The sequence below is a fragment of the Gallus gallus genome, chromosome 23 (assembly GCF_016699485.2).
Source record: "Gallus gallus isolate bGalGal1 chromosome 23, bGalGal1.mat.broiler.GRCg7b, whole genome shotgun sequence".
Lineage (NCBI taxonomy): Eukaryota > Metazoa > Chordata > Aves > Galliformes > Phasianidae > Gallus > Gallus gallus.
Genome location: NC_052554.1, coordinates 2,546,146 through 2,564,224, shown reverse-complemented (window position 1 = coordinate 2,564,224; position 18,079 = coordinate 2,546,146). Strand labels below are relative to the sequence as shown.

The 18,079-nt window shown below is 62.9% G+C and overlaps 1 protein-coding gene across 2 annotated transcripts; it reads left to right on the top strand.

Annotated features, from left to right (window-relative positions):
- The first annotated feature begins 1,309 nt into the window (after positions 1 to 1,309).
- Positions 1,310 to 17,891, top strand: ASAP3 (ArfGAP with SH3 domain, ankyrin repeat and PH domain 3). Of its 2 annotated transcripts, none has more exons than XM_025143046.3 (26): positions 1,310 to 1,641; positions 4,441 to 4,513; positions 4,838 to 4,983; positions 6,913 to 6,987; positions 7,177 to 7,226; positions 7,459 to 7,585; positions 9,093 to 9,178; positions 9,846 to 9,921; positions 10,005 to 10,091; positions 10,966 to 11,075; positions 11,351 to 11,420; positions 12,058 to 12,145; positions 12,373 to 12,421; positions 12,516 to 12,703; positions 12,783 to 12,916; positions 13,338 to 13,432; positions 13,638 to 13,818; positions 13,978 to 14,063; positions 14,149 to 14,264; positions 14,340 to 14,407; positions 14,500 to 14,607; positions 15,207 to 15,447; positions 15,573 to 15,885; positions 16,334 to 16,460; positions 16,661 to 16,783; positions 16,959 to 17,891. In XM_025143046.3, the coding sequence occupies exons 1-26, from the start codon at positions 1,516 to 1,518 to the stop codon at positions 17,031 to 17,033; spliced, it is 3,018 nt and encodes a 1,005-aa protein (XP_024998814.2). In that variant the 5' UTR covers positions 1,310 to 1,515; the 3' UTR covers positions 17,034 to 17,891. The 2 variants fall into 2 exon arrangements, with proteins under 2 accessions (XP_024998814.2, XP_024998813.2); XM_025143045.3 differs by having other exon boundaries at positions 13,975 to 14,063.
- The last annotated feature ends 188 nt before the right edge of the window (positions 17,892 to 18,079 follow it).

Here is an 18,079-nt window from a genome sequence, read left to right as displayed (position 1 = left end):
CGGCCGGGAGGTGGCGGGGCCACCCCAGGATAGGGATGCAGCGCTTGGGGTCCAGCCTCCCTCCACGCCCTAAGGATGCTCATGTCTGGCGGGGGATTCCCAGCCAGGAGCCACCAGCAGCCCCCTCATTTCTTCCAACACAGCGGCCCCCCTGGACCCAAAACCTCTTAACCCTGTGCCTGCCAGAGCCCTGCCGAAGGAAACGTTACCCAGTGAGCGTGGTGAGCTGCCGGGGACAGCCCTGCCAGTGCCAAAATCCACAGCAGAACCGGTCTGAGTGTTTGTTTGCAGGACTGGATGTTTGCGGGACGCTGCAGGTGCAAGAAATAAAAGGGGCGGGGGGGGAGGGGGGGTTGTAGGCAGGTTTAGGGGCTGCATGGTTTGGGGCACTGAATGGGGCCCAGGGAAATGTGGAGAGAAGGGAAGAAAGCGGATGGGGGTCTGACCCCCCCCCCCAACCTGCTCCAGGGGAGCAGCCTCATGCTCATGAGCTCTCCCCCCCCCCCCCCCCCCTCCCGTTCCTGGAAGACCAAAGAGGTTGGGGGCTTTTGCCCTTTCCTGTATATTGCCAGGAGAAGTGAACACCAATCCAGAAACAGAGCAGTGGAGGACTTGGGGAATGTCCCTTAGTGTGCCCCCCCCCCTCCCTCCTGCTTCTCCTTTTCCTTATTTCCCAACAGATTCTCCTTTCTCTTCCCCCCCCCCCCCCCCCGCCGCGGTTGTTATTCCCACTCTTCCTCAGCTCTCACTTCTCTGCGGGGATTCTTTTGGAGCGAAGCCACGGGGGCAGCATTGCAAACACGGGGCAGGGTTCAGCCCTGCGGGGGGGTGGTTGCACAATGTGCCCCCTGCCCCAGGTCCGAGTAGAGGAGGGCAGGATGGGGACAGTGCCGTGCTCGGGGAGGGGGGATTTAATTGCATTTAATCGGATTTAACCCCAAAACCTCATGCGCTGGGGCTGATCCACAGGGGAAGCTTTGCCCCCCAGGTGGGCAGTGACGGCTGCAGCCCCCACCGTGCCCCGAACCCACGCTGTCCACGAGTGGGGCGGGGGCCGTATCCTTCCCCCCTCCCCCCCCCCTCCGCTTCCAGGGTGAAGTTTCCACACTTCGGACCGCCGCTGTATCCGATACAGCGCATGGAACCCCCGATACTCTGAGTTGCGTCGGGGCCGGGACGGAGGGGAAGGGGAGGAGGTGGGGGGGGGGCGAACAGCGGAGCGCTTCGCCTTTAACGAACGCGGGGGGGGGACGGGCAGCACCGCCCCTGCGATGGCGGCGGGGAAGGAACGAGCGAGCGGGCGGGCAGAGGGAGAACCTCCCCGGTGCAGCCCGGCCGGTGTGCGGGGCGCGGGGTGCTGAGCCGGGGTCCGGCACCCCCGGTCCCCACCGCTCCCCAACGGCACCGAGGCGCTCCGTAGGCTCTGGGCGCTCTCCCGGCTCAGCCCCCGGTGCTCTCCCGGTGCGCTCCCGGCTCAGCCCCGCAGCCAACCCCCCCCCCCCCCATCCTCGCACCATGCCCGAGCAGCTCAGCGTGGCCGAGTTTTTGGCCGTGACCGGTGAGGATCTGAGCTCCCCCGCAGCCGCCGCCTTCGCATCCAAGCTGCAGAAGTGCCGGGGGGCCGTGGGGGCTCTGGAGGAGGTGAGTGGGGTTGGGTTGGGTTGGGTTGGGGGGTGGGTTTGGGCTGCGCTCCCCTCTGAGTGCACTCCTTGATTCTTTATCCCGAGCGCCGCTGAGTGCTGCTGCGAGAAAGCAGAGCTGAAAGGGTTTGGGGACGGGGGGGGGGCTGCCGTTTGTATTGCTCCGAGCGCTCTGGGACCCCCACCCCCCCGCAGAGCTGCTTTGGGACCCTTGAGCTGTTGGCGTCCTCCAGCCCTCTGCGTGATATCCCGGGGCCAAGGGCTGCAGTTTGGGGCCGAACCTCTCCGTTACAGCCCGACTGGTCCTCCAGCTCTGGGCGCTGCCCGAGGGCTGACTCTGCCCCCAGCATCACGGCTCGGGGCTGAAAGCTGCTACACCCCGATGGGCTGCAGGGCCTCACTGCTCTCAGAGCCAGGGGAGGATTTTTAGCCCCCCCTTCCTCCCCCCCACAAAAAAGCCCTATCAGCATTGGTGGAGCTCAGGCGGGGTGCATTCATCCCCCTCTCCCCACTCCTGCCTCCAACAGAGGCTGTTCCCAGCTGGTCCCGCATCCTCTGCCAACTCCTCTTAGCAAAGGAATGGCTTTGAAGGGCAGCCAGGGCTTACGGCCCCCTCCCCCCCCCCCCCTTGCAGCCCCCAGGCTGGGAACCCAGGGCTGGATGGTGGGATGGTGTGGGGCATCCCGAATTCTGCCAGCATGTGCTCTTGGCTGGCAAGGGGGAGGCAGCTTCGGGCAGGAGGAAGCAGCAGGAATTTCACTTGGCTGCTTGGCTTCCCCGGGGAGGCTGTGATTTAGGGGAAGGGGGACGGGGGTTTGTTGGGGGGGGGGCGCTTTGGTGAGCAGGATTGAGTGCTGGCACCGGTGACGGTGGCTCTGGGGTCTCTGGGGAGAGGGGCTGCAGGGAAGGATGCGTCCAGCTGAACTCTGATCCACCTCATCAGCACCCCACGTCACTGCTGGAGCTTTGGGATGCGGGAGGGAGTGAGGATGCCCACTATGGTGCTGCCAGGTTTGAGCCCAGCATGTCCCATTGGGAGGGGGCAGCGTGTCCCACCAGCACCCCAGTGTGCTGAGAGCAGGAGGTCTGTGGGGCTGCCGAGGTCCCCCCCCCTTCTACTTGGTTGTCTGAAGCTGTGCTGTGCCTCAGTTTCCCTCGTGGGCTTACGGTGGGCTGTCTTGTCCTCTCCTGAGGGTCTCGTGTGTGGTTTTGGGGTGATGGGGGCAGAAGCTGCATCCCATGGGGGCCTGGACTTGGAGGGAAGAGTGGGTGCGAGGCACGGGGTGGGGGGGTCTGAAGGCCAGGTCTGTGCAGGGTGGCTGTGACCACAGAGCTGGTGGCTGCATCCTGCGGTGCCCATCACAGTGTCAGGGCTGCATCCTTCCCCTCACAGCCTTGGGGGGGATGCACACAGCCCCCAGCACCGCTCCTTCTCTGGGCGGCACGGCGAGGGGGGGCCAAAGAATGACCCCATTGAGCAGTGTGTGCCGGGTGAGGGTGGCTGCAGTGCAGGTGCGGATCCATCCCTCCCTCCATCCCCATAGGGAATCCCTTGTCACCACTGTGGCTGCATTCCCTTCCCCACACTGTCCCTGGTTCTCGCTCTGTGCCACCCTGTGTGCCCCATGGGGGGGGGTTGCCCCCATCCCAAAGCACTGTTGAGGCCGTGTCCCCAAATACGCAGTGCCTGTGTGCACCCTGAGCCTCCGCTACTGCCTCAGTTTCTCCTCCCCGAGGCTATGCTGGGATGCTGTGTGGCTGAGGGCAGAGCCATGCCTGGGGGCTCACAGCCATCACTGATGGTGTCACCCCCCCCAAACCAGGGGCTGCTCTGCACTACTCCACGGCACAATAACAAGGAGCACAGAGCACAGAGGCAGCACGGGGCTGCCAGCATCCCCCCTATGATGTCCCTATGAGAGCCCTGGGGGGGCTTCTGCCTTCTGCTTCTCCCTGCCCCCCCGCCCCCCATCCCAGCAGCGTTCCCCTCAAGGAGGGGCCTCTGTGCTTCCCCAGGCTGACCCCGCTGTCAGGAAACGGACCTTGACATCAGCCCCAAAACCTTCACAGAGAGCAAGAAAGAGAGAGAGAGCTCTTTATTGCAATTCCTCCGCGGTTTCATCCCTCGCCCTTCTTGCTGTTCACGCCCTCCAAATATTTCCAGCCTGTTATCATGCCTCTGCTACCTGCAGTGCAGCCAAGCTGCCCTTAACCCTTTCCTGCTGGCTGGGGCTGCTTGCACAGCTCTGTCTGCCTCTGAGCAGCGCTATGGGGCTGGGGTTGGTGCTGGGTTTTGTTTGCAGCAAGGTATGGGGCTGGGGGAGGTGGGGGGGGGGGGGGGGGGGGGGGGGGGGGGATGCATCTGAACCCTTGCAGAGGGGACTGCAGAAAGCTGCATCCCTGGCTGTGGGATCTGCGTTGCTTCTGTCCCCTCAGCAGGATGCAGGGCTGGGGTTTGGCTCTGCCCCGGGGTCCCTGCATGGAGCTGGGGGCCTTAGTGTGCCCCTTATGCTGTGCCTGACCCCGTGCTGTGGGTACGTGCCCTGGTGTGGCAGGGACAGCCTGATGCAGCCGTGCTCCATGGTGGGATACTTTCATTTTCCCCTCGGTTGGAGTGAGGCCCTGTGGGAGCTCTGGAGGCATTTTCACAGCTGCTGGGAGCTCGGATCCAAACAAATGGGGGCTGCAGCATCCTCAGCACCGATCCTGCCCTGCAGGGTGCCTCCTGTCCCCGTACTGCGCCCACCCTGCTTGGCAGCACCCCCCGAGACTGACAGGGTTTGGTGCTTTGCTTTCTCAGAGCCTGGATGGGGACCAAGCCATACTGCAGAGGATCAGGAAATATGTGAAAGCCATCCACGTCTCCGGGCTCAGTAAGTGGTGCTTTGAGGGATGTTGGGCATCCCCGGTGTGGGACAGTGCCATCCTCCAGCTGTGTCACGGGTGGTGGCCCTGGGGACGTGGGGACCTGTCACATGCAGCCTCGTGCTGGGGTGCCCTGTTTGGCTGAGAAGGGTTTAGCAAAGGGACAGTGGCTCAGGGAAGCATCGCTGCCATCCTCTGCTCCAAAGCGCAGCTCTGCGGGAGTGGATGGGGACGCGGTGATGGTGCAGATGGCACCTCGCAGTGCGCTCTCCTGGGGCCAAGCCATGGCCATCCCAGCCTCACCGTGTCCCCTACCCCCAACCCTGGCACAGCCCACGTGGAGAATGAGGAGCAGTACAGCGAAGCCCTGGAGAACTTTGGCAACAACCACCTCTCACAGAACAACCACGAGCTCTCCACCGGCTTCCTCAACCTGGCCGTCTTCACCCGCGAGGTCACCGCACTCTTCAAGAACCTGGTGAGCACAGGGGGGCAACCATGCAGCAACACACGGCCCTCCCCATCCCACCATGGGGAGGTGACCCCATGCAGCCCTACATGGCCCTCCCCATCCCACCATGGGGAGGTGACCCCATCCCACCATGGGGAGGTGACCCCAAGCAGCCCTACATGGCCCTCCCCATCTCACCATGGGGAGGTGACCCCAAGCAGCCCTACATGGCCCTCCCCATCCCACCATGGGGAGGTGACCCCATGCAGCCCTACATGGCCCTCCCCATCCCACCATGCAGCCCTACATGGCCCTTCCCATCCCGTAATGGGGAGGTGACCCCATGCAGCCCTACATGGCCCTCTGCATCTCACCATGGGGAGGTGACCCCAAGCAGCCCTACGTGGCCCTCCCCATCCCACCATGCAGCCCTACATGGCCCTTCCCATCCCACCATGGGGAGGTGACCCCATGCAGCCCTACATGGCCCTTCCCATCTCACCATGGGGAGGTGACCCCATGCAGCCCTACATGGCCCTCCCCATCCCATCCTACACTCAGGGTCACGCTTACAGGACACCCCATTCCCCCTTTGCTGCATTTTCCATCTCTGTCCCAGGACACCAACGCTGTGCTTTGCCATGCGGTTGGAACTGGGTTTTTTTTTTTTCTGTGTTTTTTCCCCCCCCTTTTCTTTCTGTTTTTATTTTATTCACATCTCTGATCTCGCTTGCCAAGAAATAAATCAAAGCCACGCCGAGCCGCACAGTGGGGCCGTGGGGAGCAGCAGAGGCGGCTGGAGGGGGCTGTGCTCTGCCTGGCGTCTCTTTGCTCCAAACCAACTTCTTATCCCACTTTTCCCCGGCACTATGAGCTCATGAGAAGGCCTGGGGTCCTGTTTTTGAGCTGGGTGGGATCTGGGAGGAGCGGGCTCTGTGTGGACCCAGCACGCTTGGGGCACCCCATGCCGCATTCCTGCTGCTCTCCTCTCCAACCCCTTTTTGAAGCCCCCGCTCCTAAAATGGGGTCTGTAGCCTTTGGCTCTGCTGAAGGAACAGACTCGTTGTTGCTGCCCTTCCCCCAGCAGGAATGTCAGATTTCGGCATCCTCCTCTCCCAGTTACCCCAGCACGGGGCCTCCCTGCTCCTCTCCTTCCCCATCCCATCCCATCCATCCCGGCCGGAGCCCCGCAATCCGTGGGCTCCATAGGGAACCCATTGAGGGAAGGAGCTGAGCCGGTTCCCTGGCCGAGGGCAGCGCAGCACCGCACCCCACGTGCTGCAGCCGTGGGAACAGCTGCCCACAGCCCCAACCCCTGCAGGGGCAGTGGGGTCCATATGCCTGCACACCTGGAAGGATGCGCCCCATTTCCCATCGTTCAGGGGCGGATCCTTCCCCCAGAGCTGGGCTCCTCCTGTTGCTGGGGAGCAAAACCCCACTGGGAAGGCTTTATGAGGGTGAGCAGGGTTGTTTTGTGGCATTGGAGCTTCCTATCTGATGCCACTGATGTGCAAAAGGACGTCGGCATTGCGCTGAGCCCTGCTGGGTCATCCTGAGCCCACAGCTTGGTGCAGCCCCATGAGCTTGGAGTCAGAGAAGGGCAGTGAGACAGCCCTGTCCCCCCACCCAAGGAGGGGACACCTTGGGATGCCATCTGACATCAGGAGGGCTCCGGGACCGGTGGCACTGCGGGATGCGGGGGGACGGGGCGGCGATGGGGGGGAGCAGCTCTGGTTCTGGCAGCCACAGCGCTGATGTGGTTTGTGGGAAGGGCTGCACGTCAGACATCTTGCAGCCAGCTCCAGCAAGCCCCAGCCTGCCCCGCCGGCAGCTCCCAGCCTGCTTAACCCTTCCCGGGACAGCTGCTGAGTTGGGGGCTCCCAGCTGGGAAGGACCCCGCGCTCTGGTGTGGGGAAACCCGTGGAATAACCCCGCACTCATCTCTGCCCTTTCCAGGTGCAGAACCTGAACAACATCGTCTCCTTCCCCCTGGACAGCCTGCTGAAGGGGCAGCTGAAGGACAGCCGCATGGTGGGTCCCCATGGCGTGCTCCTCGGTGTGGGGACGTGGCACAGCCTTTGGGGCGACCCGTGGCACGGAGCGGGGGGCGAAGACACAGCGATGCAAAGCAAAGTGCCCACCCCTGGGGCGCTGCTTGGGTCACCGCCTGTCCCTCCGTCACCTCTAAGGGCTGCCGTCCCCTCTCTCCTTTTGCCACAGGACTCCAAGAAGCAGATTGAAAAGGCCTGGAAGGATTACGAGACCAAAGTGTAAGCAGCCCGCTGCCTTCAGCAAAATCCACCTAATCCCCCTCTGCACAAAGGTGTTTTGTCCCTTACGGGCTCTGCTCCAGCCTTGCCCAGCTATAGAGGCCGGGGATGCTTCTGGTCTATCCCTGCCCCATCCCAACCCCTCTGTAGGTCCGGAGGGATCCCCGTGGCCATCCCCAGGGTCCCCTCTGGTGCAGGGCTGCCCCCAACCCAGCTCCGTGTCACCCTGCAGGGGGAAGATGGAGAAGGAGAAGGAACGTGCCCGCCTGGCGGGGGTCATCCAGGCTGAGCCGTCGGCTGCAGAGGTGGCAGAGGACACACAGAAGGAGAGGAGGCTCTTCCAGCTCCACATGTGTGAGGTGGGGGCTGCGCAGGGGGGGGGGGGGGGTCGGGGGGCCGCTGTGGTCAGAGTGGTGTAGGGATGCTGGAGTCGTTTCCCAGCCCCACCGTGGAAGCTGTCTGACGTGGGCACAGTGCAGGATGCTCATCTGTCCCCATCCATGGTGTCTCCTTATAGGGTCCTGGCTCAGGGACCCTCCTGTCCCTTCCTTGGGGATGTGAGTCCAAATGCCACCATAGGGTCATCGAGTAGTGAACTCCTGGGGATTGCCCCCCCCAGGTCCTGCTCCCACCCCTCCCATGCACAGCCACAAGCTGGCGTTCGGGGCCAAAAGTGATCCTTATTGTTAACCCCCCCCCCCCCCCCCCCCCCCCCAAAAAAAGCAGTTTAGCTTTGCCGTGTGCCCAGTTTGCCCAAGCAGGGAGGCTCACAAGTGTCCCCACGTCCCGATGGCACCGATGCAGGACAGACTCAGTGCCACCCGCCCTCCCCAGCGCTGTCCCCTCCCCTCGGGGAGCACAGGGCAGGGTGCACGGGGAGGAGGCAGCGCCGGCTCCAGGGTCGGGGCTGCTGCTGGGGCTGGGCCAGATGAGTCACTGCTTTGAATAGCAGCACTGTGAAATAAATAACAGCACATGGAAACGGCCCGGCCGGGGAGGGGCTGCTTGCAGCAGTCTCGCAGAGAGCGGCTGCGTGGAAATGGGGTGCAGCTCTACTGGGGGCTGGCATGGGGGTGCTGTGCTTGTATGTGGGTTTTGCTGTTGCCGCAGCTGGGGACGGGGTGCATCTCCCCACAGAGCAGCTGGGAGCATCCCCAGGTGGGTCTCGGCCCGCTGCTCCCCCCCCCCCCAGCCTGGGACATGGGGAGGTCCCCACAAAGCCACCGTCACCCCGTGTGCTTCTCCAGCCACGGGGAATTGTCAGCATCCCTCCTGCTCCCTGCAGGTGGGACACAGGATGACCCCAGCGGCTCCATCCCACTGCTCTTCCCCCATGGGAACCCCCACAGCTGGCGCTGGCTGCCTTCCCCTCCGCTCACCTCTGAAATCACAGCACAGGGAGGGGGGGTGGGGGGGGAGCCCGGCCCCACAGCTGTGTGGGGCTGCAGCCCAGCTTGCAGCAGGAAAGCTCTGCTTTCGGGGCTCGTGCACCCCATTGGCTCAGGGTCTTTGTGCCTGCAGGTGATGGCAGGGTTTGATGCACAGAAACACCCCCCTCTTTTTTTCTTCTTCTTATTTTTCTCCTCCTCGAACCGAGTTGCGTTTGGGTTATTTATTAACTCCAGAAGCAATAAGCAGTGAGAGCAGCGTGCTCGGCTGCAAGCCCTGGGGCCCGCCTCGCTCCTTCAGCATCTCAGGGCTTGGAGGCTTTCCAAAGCCAGGTTTCTGGGGGTGGTCCCTGCCTGCAAACCCACCTCGTGGCTCCGCTCCTTGAAGCCCAGCCAGCAATCTGACCCTCCTGCCTGCAGGGTGAGGGCTGCTCCTCATCCCATTGCCTACAACCTGCTGCCTTCTGCCCCCCCCCAGTACCTGCTGAAAGCCAGTGAGAGCCAGATGAAGCAAGGGCCGGATTTCCTGCAGAGCCTCATCAAGTTTTTCCACGCTCAGCACAAGTAGGTGCTCATCCCTGGGGGCGTTAGTGGGGCTCTGGGGATGGTCCCGTCCCCGTTGTGGGGACTGACGGACCCCACAGAGCTTTGGGATGGATGCTGGGCAGGGCTCCTTGCTGTCTGGTTGGGATTGTTGGCTCGGGGAGCTGCAGATGTGTCCGTAAAGGCTGGGGGAAGGGGCTTGGCTGGGGATGTATCCGATGATTTGGTTTCTGGATGGGTTTCCAGGGATGAGTTCAGCTCCGCTGTTGGCTCAGAGCTCACAGCATTTGGGGCACGGGAACGTCCCCTCTCCTTTCCTGCTGCACCCTGGGGCTGGGGGTGTTGGTGCCGTGTCAGCTTCTCAAGCGGGGAAACTGAGGCAGAGAAGGAGCAGTGGCGGTGCCCTGAGCTGGGATGCCACCCTCAGACCCAGGGTCTGATCTTTAGCAGAGAGAGATCAGCTCGAGGCCAATCCTATCCCAAACACCCCTGATATTTTGGGTACCTGACCTCCATGGGCTGGATTTGGGCTTCAGCAGTATTTCTCCACCTCCCATGGGTAGAGGAGCTGCAAACAAGAGCAGCCCCCCCAGGCGGCTGCGGCCACCCCCTGCCACGTCCTCACTAAATAACCTCTTTTTCTCCGTTCTCCCCATTTGCATCTTAATTGCATGAAATAAATGCCCAGTTTCTTCCAAGACGGCTGGAAGGCTGCCCAGAACCTCTACCCCTTCATTGAGAAGCTGGCCGTGTCCCTCCACTCGGTGAGTCCCCCCCACCTCCCATCCATTGGGGACTCGTCCCCGAGCTGCCACCCCCCAGTGACAGCAGCCACCTCCCATCCCAGCTCCACCAGGCACAAGAGGAGGAGGTGAAGCAGCTGACGCAGACCCGCGATGCCCTCCGCAGCATTCTGCAGCTGGAGAGCAAGGAGGTGAGAGCCAGCTGGTGGGGCCAGGGGGGGCCGGGTGCTAAGTGAGTGCCCTTATCGTGGGGATGGGGAAACGAGAGCTGGGGGACATCCTTGGAGGAGCAGAGCAGGAGGGAGACCTCTGTGGGAGGAGGACACCCATAGGAGGATGTCATTAGGGAAGTGGATGTCTATGGGAACGGAGCAGAAGGGATGCTTGGAGGAGAGCATCCGTGGGAGAACGTCATTAGAGAGGAGGATATCCATAGGAGCAGAGCAGAAGGGATGCTTGGAGGAGAGCATCCGTGGGAGGATATCTACAGGGGAGGATGACATCCGTAGGAAGATATCACTAGGGAGAGCATCCATGGGTGCAGAACAGGAGGGATGCTTGGAGGAGGATATCCATGGGAAGACATCCACAGTGAGAAGGGCATCCAGGAGAGGAGACCATCCATGGGAACAGAGCAAGAGGGATGCGTGGAGGAGGACATTGATAGGGAAGAGGATGTCCTTGGGAGCAGAGCAGAAGAGATGCTTGGAGGAGGGTGTCTATGGGAGGACATCCATAGGGAGTAGGACATCATGGGGGCAGAGCAGGAGGGATGCTTGGAGGAGGATATACGTGAGAAGGCACCCAAGGGAGGACATCCGTGGTCCTCCTGAGTAGCAGGAAATATGTGTTCCACAGAGAGGAAAGCATCTATAGGAAGACACTGCTGGGAGGAGGCTATTCATGGGAGCAGTGCAGGAGGGATGCTTGGAGGGGATGGGGATCTCTGCCCACGTGAGCTGTGCCCTGCAGCATGAGATCCCCCAGGAGTTTGGCCACCTCTGCCTCTCTCACGGTGCTTTTTAAATGAGTCTCTTTCTTTTATCGTTTTCCTGATGAGCTCAGGAAAACCTGAGCAGGAAGAACTCTGGCAGTGGCTACAGCATCCACCAGCACCAAGGGAACAAGCAGTATGGCACAGAGAAGTCAGGATTCCTGTACAAGAAGAGTGATGGGTGAGGATGAGTGTTATTTACCCTGGCTGTTCTCACGGGAGGCCCCAGAGCTGGGAGACCCCAAGGTGGACTCATTTGGATGAGGGTTTCGGTGTTGCCAGACCCTCGGGAGCAGTTGGTCCTGCCTGGTCTGAAGCTGTGTGCTCTGTAAGGTATAAGAGGCACAACCCCAGATCCAGAAGGCCATCGAACCTCTGCTGGGGGGCTGCTGTGGGGGCAGATGGATGTGGTTGGGGGCTGCGTGGTGGGTCCTCACTCCTCCTCCTCTGCCTCAGGATCCGCAAAGTGTGGCAGAAGAGGAAATGCGGTGTAAAGTACGGCTGCCTGACCATCTCCCACAGCACGGTGAGCATCCAACCCCATGTAAACCGGAGGGGGAAATCTGGGGTGCTGCCGGGCAGGCTCAGGCCCCGGGATGGTACGTGGTGGCACACTGTGTATCCCCAACTGAGAGACCAGTTTGCACCATCTCCTGCTGAGTACTGGTGGGAGCTGTGCAGCATGGGGCTGGAGGGTGCCCAAAAGCCATGCAGCACTCAGTGTCCTTTGGGGATGTGACTCCAGGTTTAGGGCTTTTCTCACTTCAGCTCAAGCATCCCGTTTGCATCCCATGTGTCCCAGCAGCCAGACGAGCCACCAGCCTATGCTGCACGTTGGTGGGAGGGAATGGTGTTCTCCATGGGGGCAGCGAGGTGGGCGTTGAGGGTCCAGAGGGGCCCAAAGGATCTGGGGTGATTTTAGACGCGTGCTGCCCTCTGGCGGTGGAGGCTGCGAACTGCAGTAGGGACGGAGGATTCGGCCGGAGGGACGCGTCCCGTTGACTCGTTCCCATCGGCCGCCCTACAAAGGGAGAGGCGCTGAGCCCCTGCTTGTCCCAAGAGGGACCACCGGGGATGGTTGCTCGTGGTTGGTGATGCATCACATCCCTCATCAGCTCCCTTCTCCCCATCCTTTAACCCGCTTCTGTCCCGCTGCCTGGCAGATAAACCGTCCCCCCGTAAAGCTGAACCTGCTCACCTGCCAGGTGCGGCCCCACGCCGAGGAGAAGAAGTGCTTCGACCTGGTGACACGTGAGTGCCACCTCTCCGTCCCCACGTGGGTCCACCTGCGGGTCCCTGCAGCAGGCGGTCCTTGGACACGAGGGCACGTGGATGGTTGTGAACTCGGGACAGAGAGGGGTTGGGTTGTGGTGATGGAAGAGGGACGTGCAGTGATTATTTGAAAGCAGCCCTTTGCAGTCCCTTCTTGAAATGTTGTCCTTTCCATGCCCCGCTCCCCTCTCTCCCCCTCCCTGCAGACAACAGGACGTACCACTTCCAAGCAGAGGATGAGCAGGAGTGCGTCGTGTAAGTATGGCGAGCGTGCGAAAGCATTGCAGGGCTGCACCCTTTGCTCCCAGCAGTGCCCTCCTGCATCCCTGCTCTGCTCCCCCCCGCCCAGGTGGGTCTCGGTGCTGCAGAACAGCAAAGATGAAGCCCTGAGCAACGCTTTCAAGGGCGAACCAAATGGCGGGGCGGCCTCAGCAGGCAGTGGGGCGGATGGCAGCGTGCAGGAGCTGACCAAGCTGGTCATCAGCGAGGTGAAGAACATGCCAGGCAACAAGCAGTGCTGTGACTGTGGGGCGCCGGGTAGGCTGGGGCTCTGGGATGCAGGGGGACGGAGAGGGTGGGGGGGCCGGGAGGTGATGCTGAGCCCCCCACCCCGCAGACCCCACGTGGCTCTCCACCAACCTGGGCATCCTGACGTGCATTGAGTGCTCCGGCATCCACCGGGAGCTGGGTGTGCACTACTCCCGTATCCAGTCCCTCACCCTGGACGTCCTCAGCACCTCTGAGCTGCTGGTAAGGGGCTTCCCGCACCTGGGGGGGGGCCTTGCATCCGCTGGATATCAATCTTCTGCTCGGGGTCCGGGTGCACATTTCAACCTTCCTCCTCCCTCTGCTCTGCACCCACTGCTCACAGCCGCCTTCGGTTTGCCCAGCTGTGACTTACAGCCCCCCGTGTGGTGCTGCAGGGATGCAGGGAGCCCTGGGAAGTGATGACGGGACGTTGGCAGCCCCCCCCAGGGCCCCCTCCCTCCTCTAACAGACCTCTCCTATGAGAGAGGCTCACCCCTGGGGGCGGTGGATGGGAAGATCCTGTGTGGATCTGAGGAACTCCCCTCTCCAGGATGAGGAAGGGGCACTCCAGGGGGGCGGGATATGGGGGCACGGGGAGGTCCCTCCATGCATCGTGCTCACTCCCTCTGCCCTATCACCCCAGCTGGCTGTCAGCGTTGGGAACACACGCTTTAACGAGATCATGGAGGCCACGCTGCCCACACAGGACTGCCCCAAGCCCTCAGCTGGCAGCGATATGTGAGTCTGGGGGCGCACAGGGTGGGTGGATGGGAAGCTTCCTGCCCCCCCAATCCCTATGAGAAAGCTCAAGGATGGGTCACCCCGCCGTCCCCACTGCTCTTTGGATCCTGCGCCTTTTGCAGAGGTCTCTCCCCACTGTGACGCTATGGGAGGAGGCAGGAAGGTGTGTGGGGGTCCCACGCTGATGCTGCCCTCCCTGCAGGAGCGCACGCAAGGAGTTCATCGTGGCCAAATACATGGAGCGGCGCTTCGTGCAGCGGGGGGGGCCCAGCGAGCCCCACCGCCTCCGGGATGCCATCCACAACCGTGACCTCCTGGCCCTGCTGCAGGCCTTCGCCGAAGGACACGACCTGGCCAAGCCCTTGGCCAGCCCTGAGGGCCAGGTGAGCTGCGTGCATCCCAAATGTCCCCCCCCCCCCCAAAAAAAAACTCCCATCTCTGGGGGTTCTGCGGGTCGCGAGCATCCTTGGGTTTGGGGTTCTGCCCAACCTGCAGGCTGTGAGCATCCTTGGGGTCAGCCGTGCCCTCCCTCCATGCAGCAGGACACCGGTGAGCTGGCGCTGCACGTGGCCGTGCGCTGCGCGGACCGATCGTCCCTCCCGCTGGTGGACTTCATCATCCAGAACGGGTGCGTCCCATTGCGTCCCACTGCCACCCCGGATGGCCCCGGAGCGTTCCCCACGAGGTGCTGAGCTGCTCCTGGCTCTGTGCAGGGGGACGCTGGACCGGGTGACGCAGGATGGGAACACGGCGCTGCACTACGGGGCGCTCTACAACCAACCCAACTGCATCAAGCTGCTGCTGAAGGGCAAAGCCGCCTTTGGGACGGGTATGGGGATGGGATATGGGGGTTTGGGGGTGGGGGGAGCGGGGTGCTCCCCAGGCTGCAGCCCCCTTTGTGCAGTGAATGCGGCGGGTGAGACGGCGCTGGACGTGGCAAGGAGGCTGAAGCACAGCGAGTGCGAGGAGCTGGTAGGGGGGGATGGGAATGGGGATGGTGTGGGGTAGGGGGCACCTGGGACCCCCCCCCTCCCACCCTGTGCTGAGACCCTGCTGTGGTGCAGCTGGAGCAGGCGCAGGCGGGGAAGCTCTCCCTGCAGGTCCACGTGGACTACGACTGGGAACCACCCCAGGAGTACACCTATGACAGCGAGGATGAGCTGGAGGAGAAGGTGGCAGTGATGGGGGGGGGGGGGGGGGCAGGGAGGGGAGACCCTGTGGGCACAGCAATGGGGCGGGGTGGGGGGCGGGAAGGAGTGGGGGGGTGTGGGGGTTCAGAATTGAGGTGAAACAGTGCAGGTGGGCTGGGAGGGCTGTGGGGGTGCAGTGGTACAGGTGGAGTAGGGGGGGGTGTATGGGGTACAGAATGGGGGTACAGTGGTGCAGGTGGGTTGGGGGGGCTGTAGGGGTGCAGTGGTACAGGTGGAGTGCAGGGGCTGTAGGGGTGCAGAATTGGGGTGCAATGGTGCATGTGGGCTGCAGGGGCTGTAGGGGTGCATTGGTACAGGTGGAGTGGGGGGGCTGTAGGGGTGCAGAATGGGGGTGCAGTGGTGCATGTGGGCTGCAGGGGCTGTAGGGGTGCATTGGTACAGGTGGAGTGGGGGGGCTGTAGGGGTCCAGAACTGGGCTGCAATGGTGCATGTGGGCTGCAGGGGTTGTAAGGGTGCAGAACTGGGGTGCGGTGGTGCAGGTGGGTGAGGGGGCTGTAGGGGTGCAGAATTGGGGTGCGGTGATGCAAGAAGCCCACCAGCATCTCTGGGTCTGGCCATAGGTGAGCCCCCTGCAGCGCTCATTCAAGGGCCCCTCACCACTGGCTGCCAGCCCCCCCCCCGCCTGCCCCCCCCCGCCGCGCTGGAGCTGTGCAGGTATGGACATCACCAACCAGACCTACGAGAGCATCCTGGTGGCCTCCCGTCCCCCACCACGCCGGGCGCACAGCGAGGAGCTGCCCCCTCCTCTGCCCCTCAAAAACCCCACGCGGGGCGGCCCCCGCTCTAAGCACAGCCCCACGGGTGAGTCTGGACGGGGGCGGTGGGGGGGAACCCCGCGGGATGCTGACGATGCTCGGTGCAGTGCCGCCGGCCTCAGCGTCCCCATCACGTCCCCTTTATGTCCCCGTTGTGTTCCCCCACCGCAGAGCGCCCCGAGCTCCCCCGGCAGACGTCGGAGCCGCACTTTGCTGGTTTGACGGAGACCCCCGCGCCGCGCAGCCTCTCCTCTTCCTCCTCCTCCTCCTCCTCCTGCAGCGCGGGGGCTCTGGAAGGCACAGCTGTGCCCCCCCCGGCTGTCAGCACCCGCAGCCCCCCCGAAGTGCGGCGGGCGGCGTATTGGGAGACGCGCTCGGAGACGGAGAGCGGAGGCACGCGGAGAGGGACGGAGCTGAGTGCCCCCTCCCCCGGGCAGCCCCCGCCGGGTGCTGTGAGCTCCGATGTCACCCCCGTCAAGTTTGGGTAAGGGGGCGTGTGGGGGGGGGGGCGTTGGGTGGGGTTGCAATCATTGCATGGGGTGCAGGGCCCCACAATGCGGTGTGCAACCCCAAATTGTGCGTGGGGGGGAGGCTGGAAGAAAGAGATCACCGTTCCACTGCCAGGGGTTGAGGACATGGGAGGGGGCACGGGCTGGGGGGGGGGTTGTCCCTGGAGGTGACACAGGTCCTTAAGGGGGGGGACACCAATAGGGCCAGATGGGAGCTTACCAAAGTCTTGTTCTATCCCTTTTTGGGAATGGTTCGAGGGTGAGGGCTCAATGGTGGGGGCTGCTGGTGGCTGTCAGTGCCCTCCCTGCCATAAAGGTCCTTCTCCATCACCACCTCTGGTGATACCCTGCTCCCCGTTGTGGTGGGGGGCAGACAGGGGATGGGTGATGGGGGGGCTGATGTGGTCCCCAATGTCCCCTCAGCTCTGAGAGCACCCGCTCCTACCGGCGCATCAGCGGTGTGGTGGGCAAAGCCACCCCCCCCCAGAGCCCCGAGGACCCCACGCCCAGCAAGGTGCCCCCCGTGCCCATGCCCCGACGCTTCGCTCCGGTAGGTGTCCCAACATGTGGTTTGTGGGGGGGGGGAAGCAGAGGGGGGTACAACATATGGGTGAGCATCCTTGCATCCTTGCTGCCCCCTTCCCAGGATGGAGGGATTGGGGGGATCACATCTAATGTGGATGGGGGGTGGGGGTGCTGCTGCCCCCCTCCCCCCCCTTCCCCTTGTCATTGACCCCATTCCTGGTGCAGGCCAAGGGGAGGCAGAAGCGGGTGAAGGCAGTGGTGGACTGCAAGGGGGACAAGGCACGAGAGCTGACCTTCTCCAAAGGGGAGGTGATCGTGGTGACACGGGAGGAGGATGAGCAGAGCTGGGTGAGCACTGCGTGCCACGGCCCCCCCCCCCCCGCCCTGCTGTCCTTGCATTCCCTTCCTTCTGGAGCACGCTGCTGGGTGATGCCCCATCTATGGGGGTCACCTGGGTGACACGTGTCCTTGTGAATCACAGCATGACTCCCCCACTCCCTGCCCCCCCTCTCTGCACCCCCAGGTTGGATTCATTGAAGGTGACGGCTCCCGCACCGGTGTCTTCCCCGCCAGCTTCGTGCACCTCCTGCAGGACTGACTGCGTCCCCATCGCCCGCTCCATCCCCACGGGGTTGGTGGCACATGGGGTGGGCTGTGGCCGTCCTCCATCCCCTCCCTGCTGCCGTCCTCTCCACCTGGCATCGGGTCCATGACACGGCACCATGCTGGATGCTGCCCTCCAGGGGGACTTGGGGACCCCCGTGTTGGGAAGATTCCCCCCTGGATGGGTGGCTTTGGAGAGCCCAAGGGCTGCCACCCCCCGTGTGGCTGTTGGGCAGAGAATGGGCACGCTTGCTGCGCTGGTGGCATAAGGTTTGTGCGCTCAGCCCATCCCAGAGCTGCAGGGATTTGGGGCTGGGGGCTGCCCCTCACCCTCCTTTCCCTAGGGGGGGGGGGATGGAATGCAGCCTCCAGTCCCCATCCTACTGGGATCAGCTGCCATGTGCCACCTCTACCACAACTGTGAATTGGTTGCGATTGGTAGGAAACAAGATAAGGCTTTTCTCCATCATTTTAGGGGTTTGAGAGGGGGGGGGGTTGCATCTCCAGCCTGCCCCCACCCCGTCTCTGAGAGCCATCCAGGGCAGCAGGGCTGGGAAATGCCTTAACACCTCTCTAAGCCCCCCACCAACCGTCCTTTGGGTGGGTGCTGGTCACCGCCTGGCCGTGGGGGTCTCAAGGTTGGGGGGGAAGCGAGGGGTGCTCCGTGGGGCCCTTCTGCAGCCGCTTTCTGGGACCAACGTTCCCCCATCCCTGTGATTTATCCCCATCCGCATCGTTGTGAGTCGGACGTTTCATCTCAAAGAAAAGAAAACTCTGTGTTTGTTTGTTTGTTTGTTTGTTTTTTTCACGTTTTCTCTCTCTCATTTCTAATAAAACCATCATTTTTTAATAAGTGCCCGCTGTGCAGCCCCCATATCCCCCCCACCCCCATCATTGGGTGGTGTCCCTCCACCGTCATGCTGGGCTCCCTGTTGGGGACAGGAGGGGTGGCAGCAGGGACCCGGGGTGCACCAACAGCGCCAATGGATGGCTGCATGTCCCCATTGCAGCATCCTTCCCTCCCAGCTCCCCGCTCTGCCT

Bases quoted from the DNA above. Each gene is read 5' to 3' on its own strand.
- ASAP3 (XM_025143045.3), top strand. From the start codon at position 1,516: ATGCCCGAGCAGCTCAGCGTGGCCGAGTTTTTGGCCGTGACCGGTGAG. The intron at 4,514-4,837 runs GTAAGTGGTGCT...ACCCTGGCACAG, and splicing joins CATCCACGTCTCCGGGCTCA to CCCACGTGGAGAATGAGGAG. The intron at 12,704-12,782 runs GTAGGCTGGGGC...CCCACCCCGCAG, and splicing joins CTGTGACTGTGGGGCGCCGG to ACCCCACGTGGCTCTCCACC.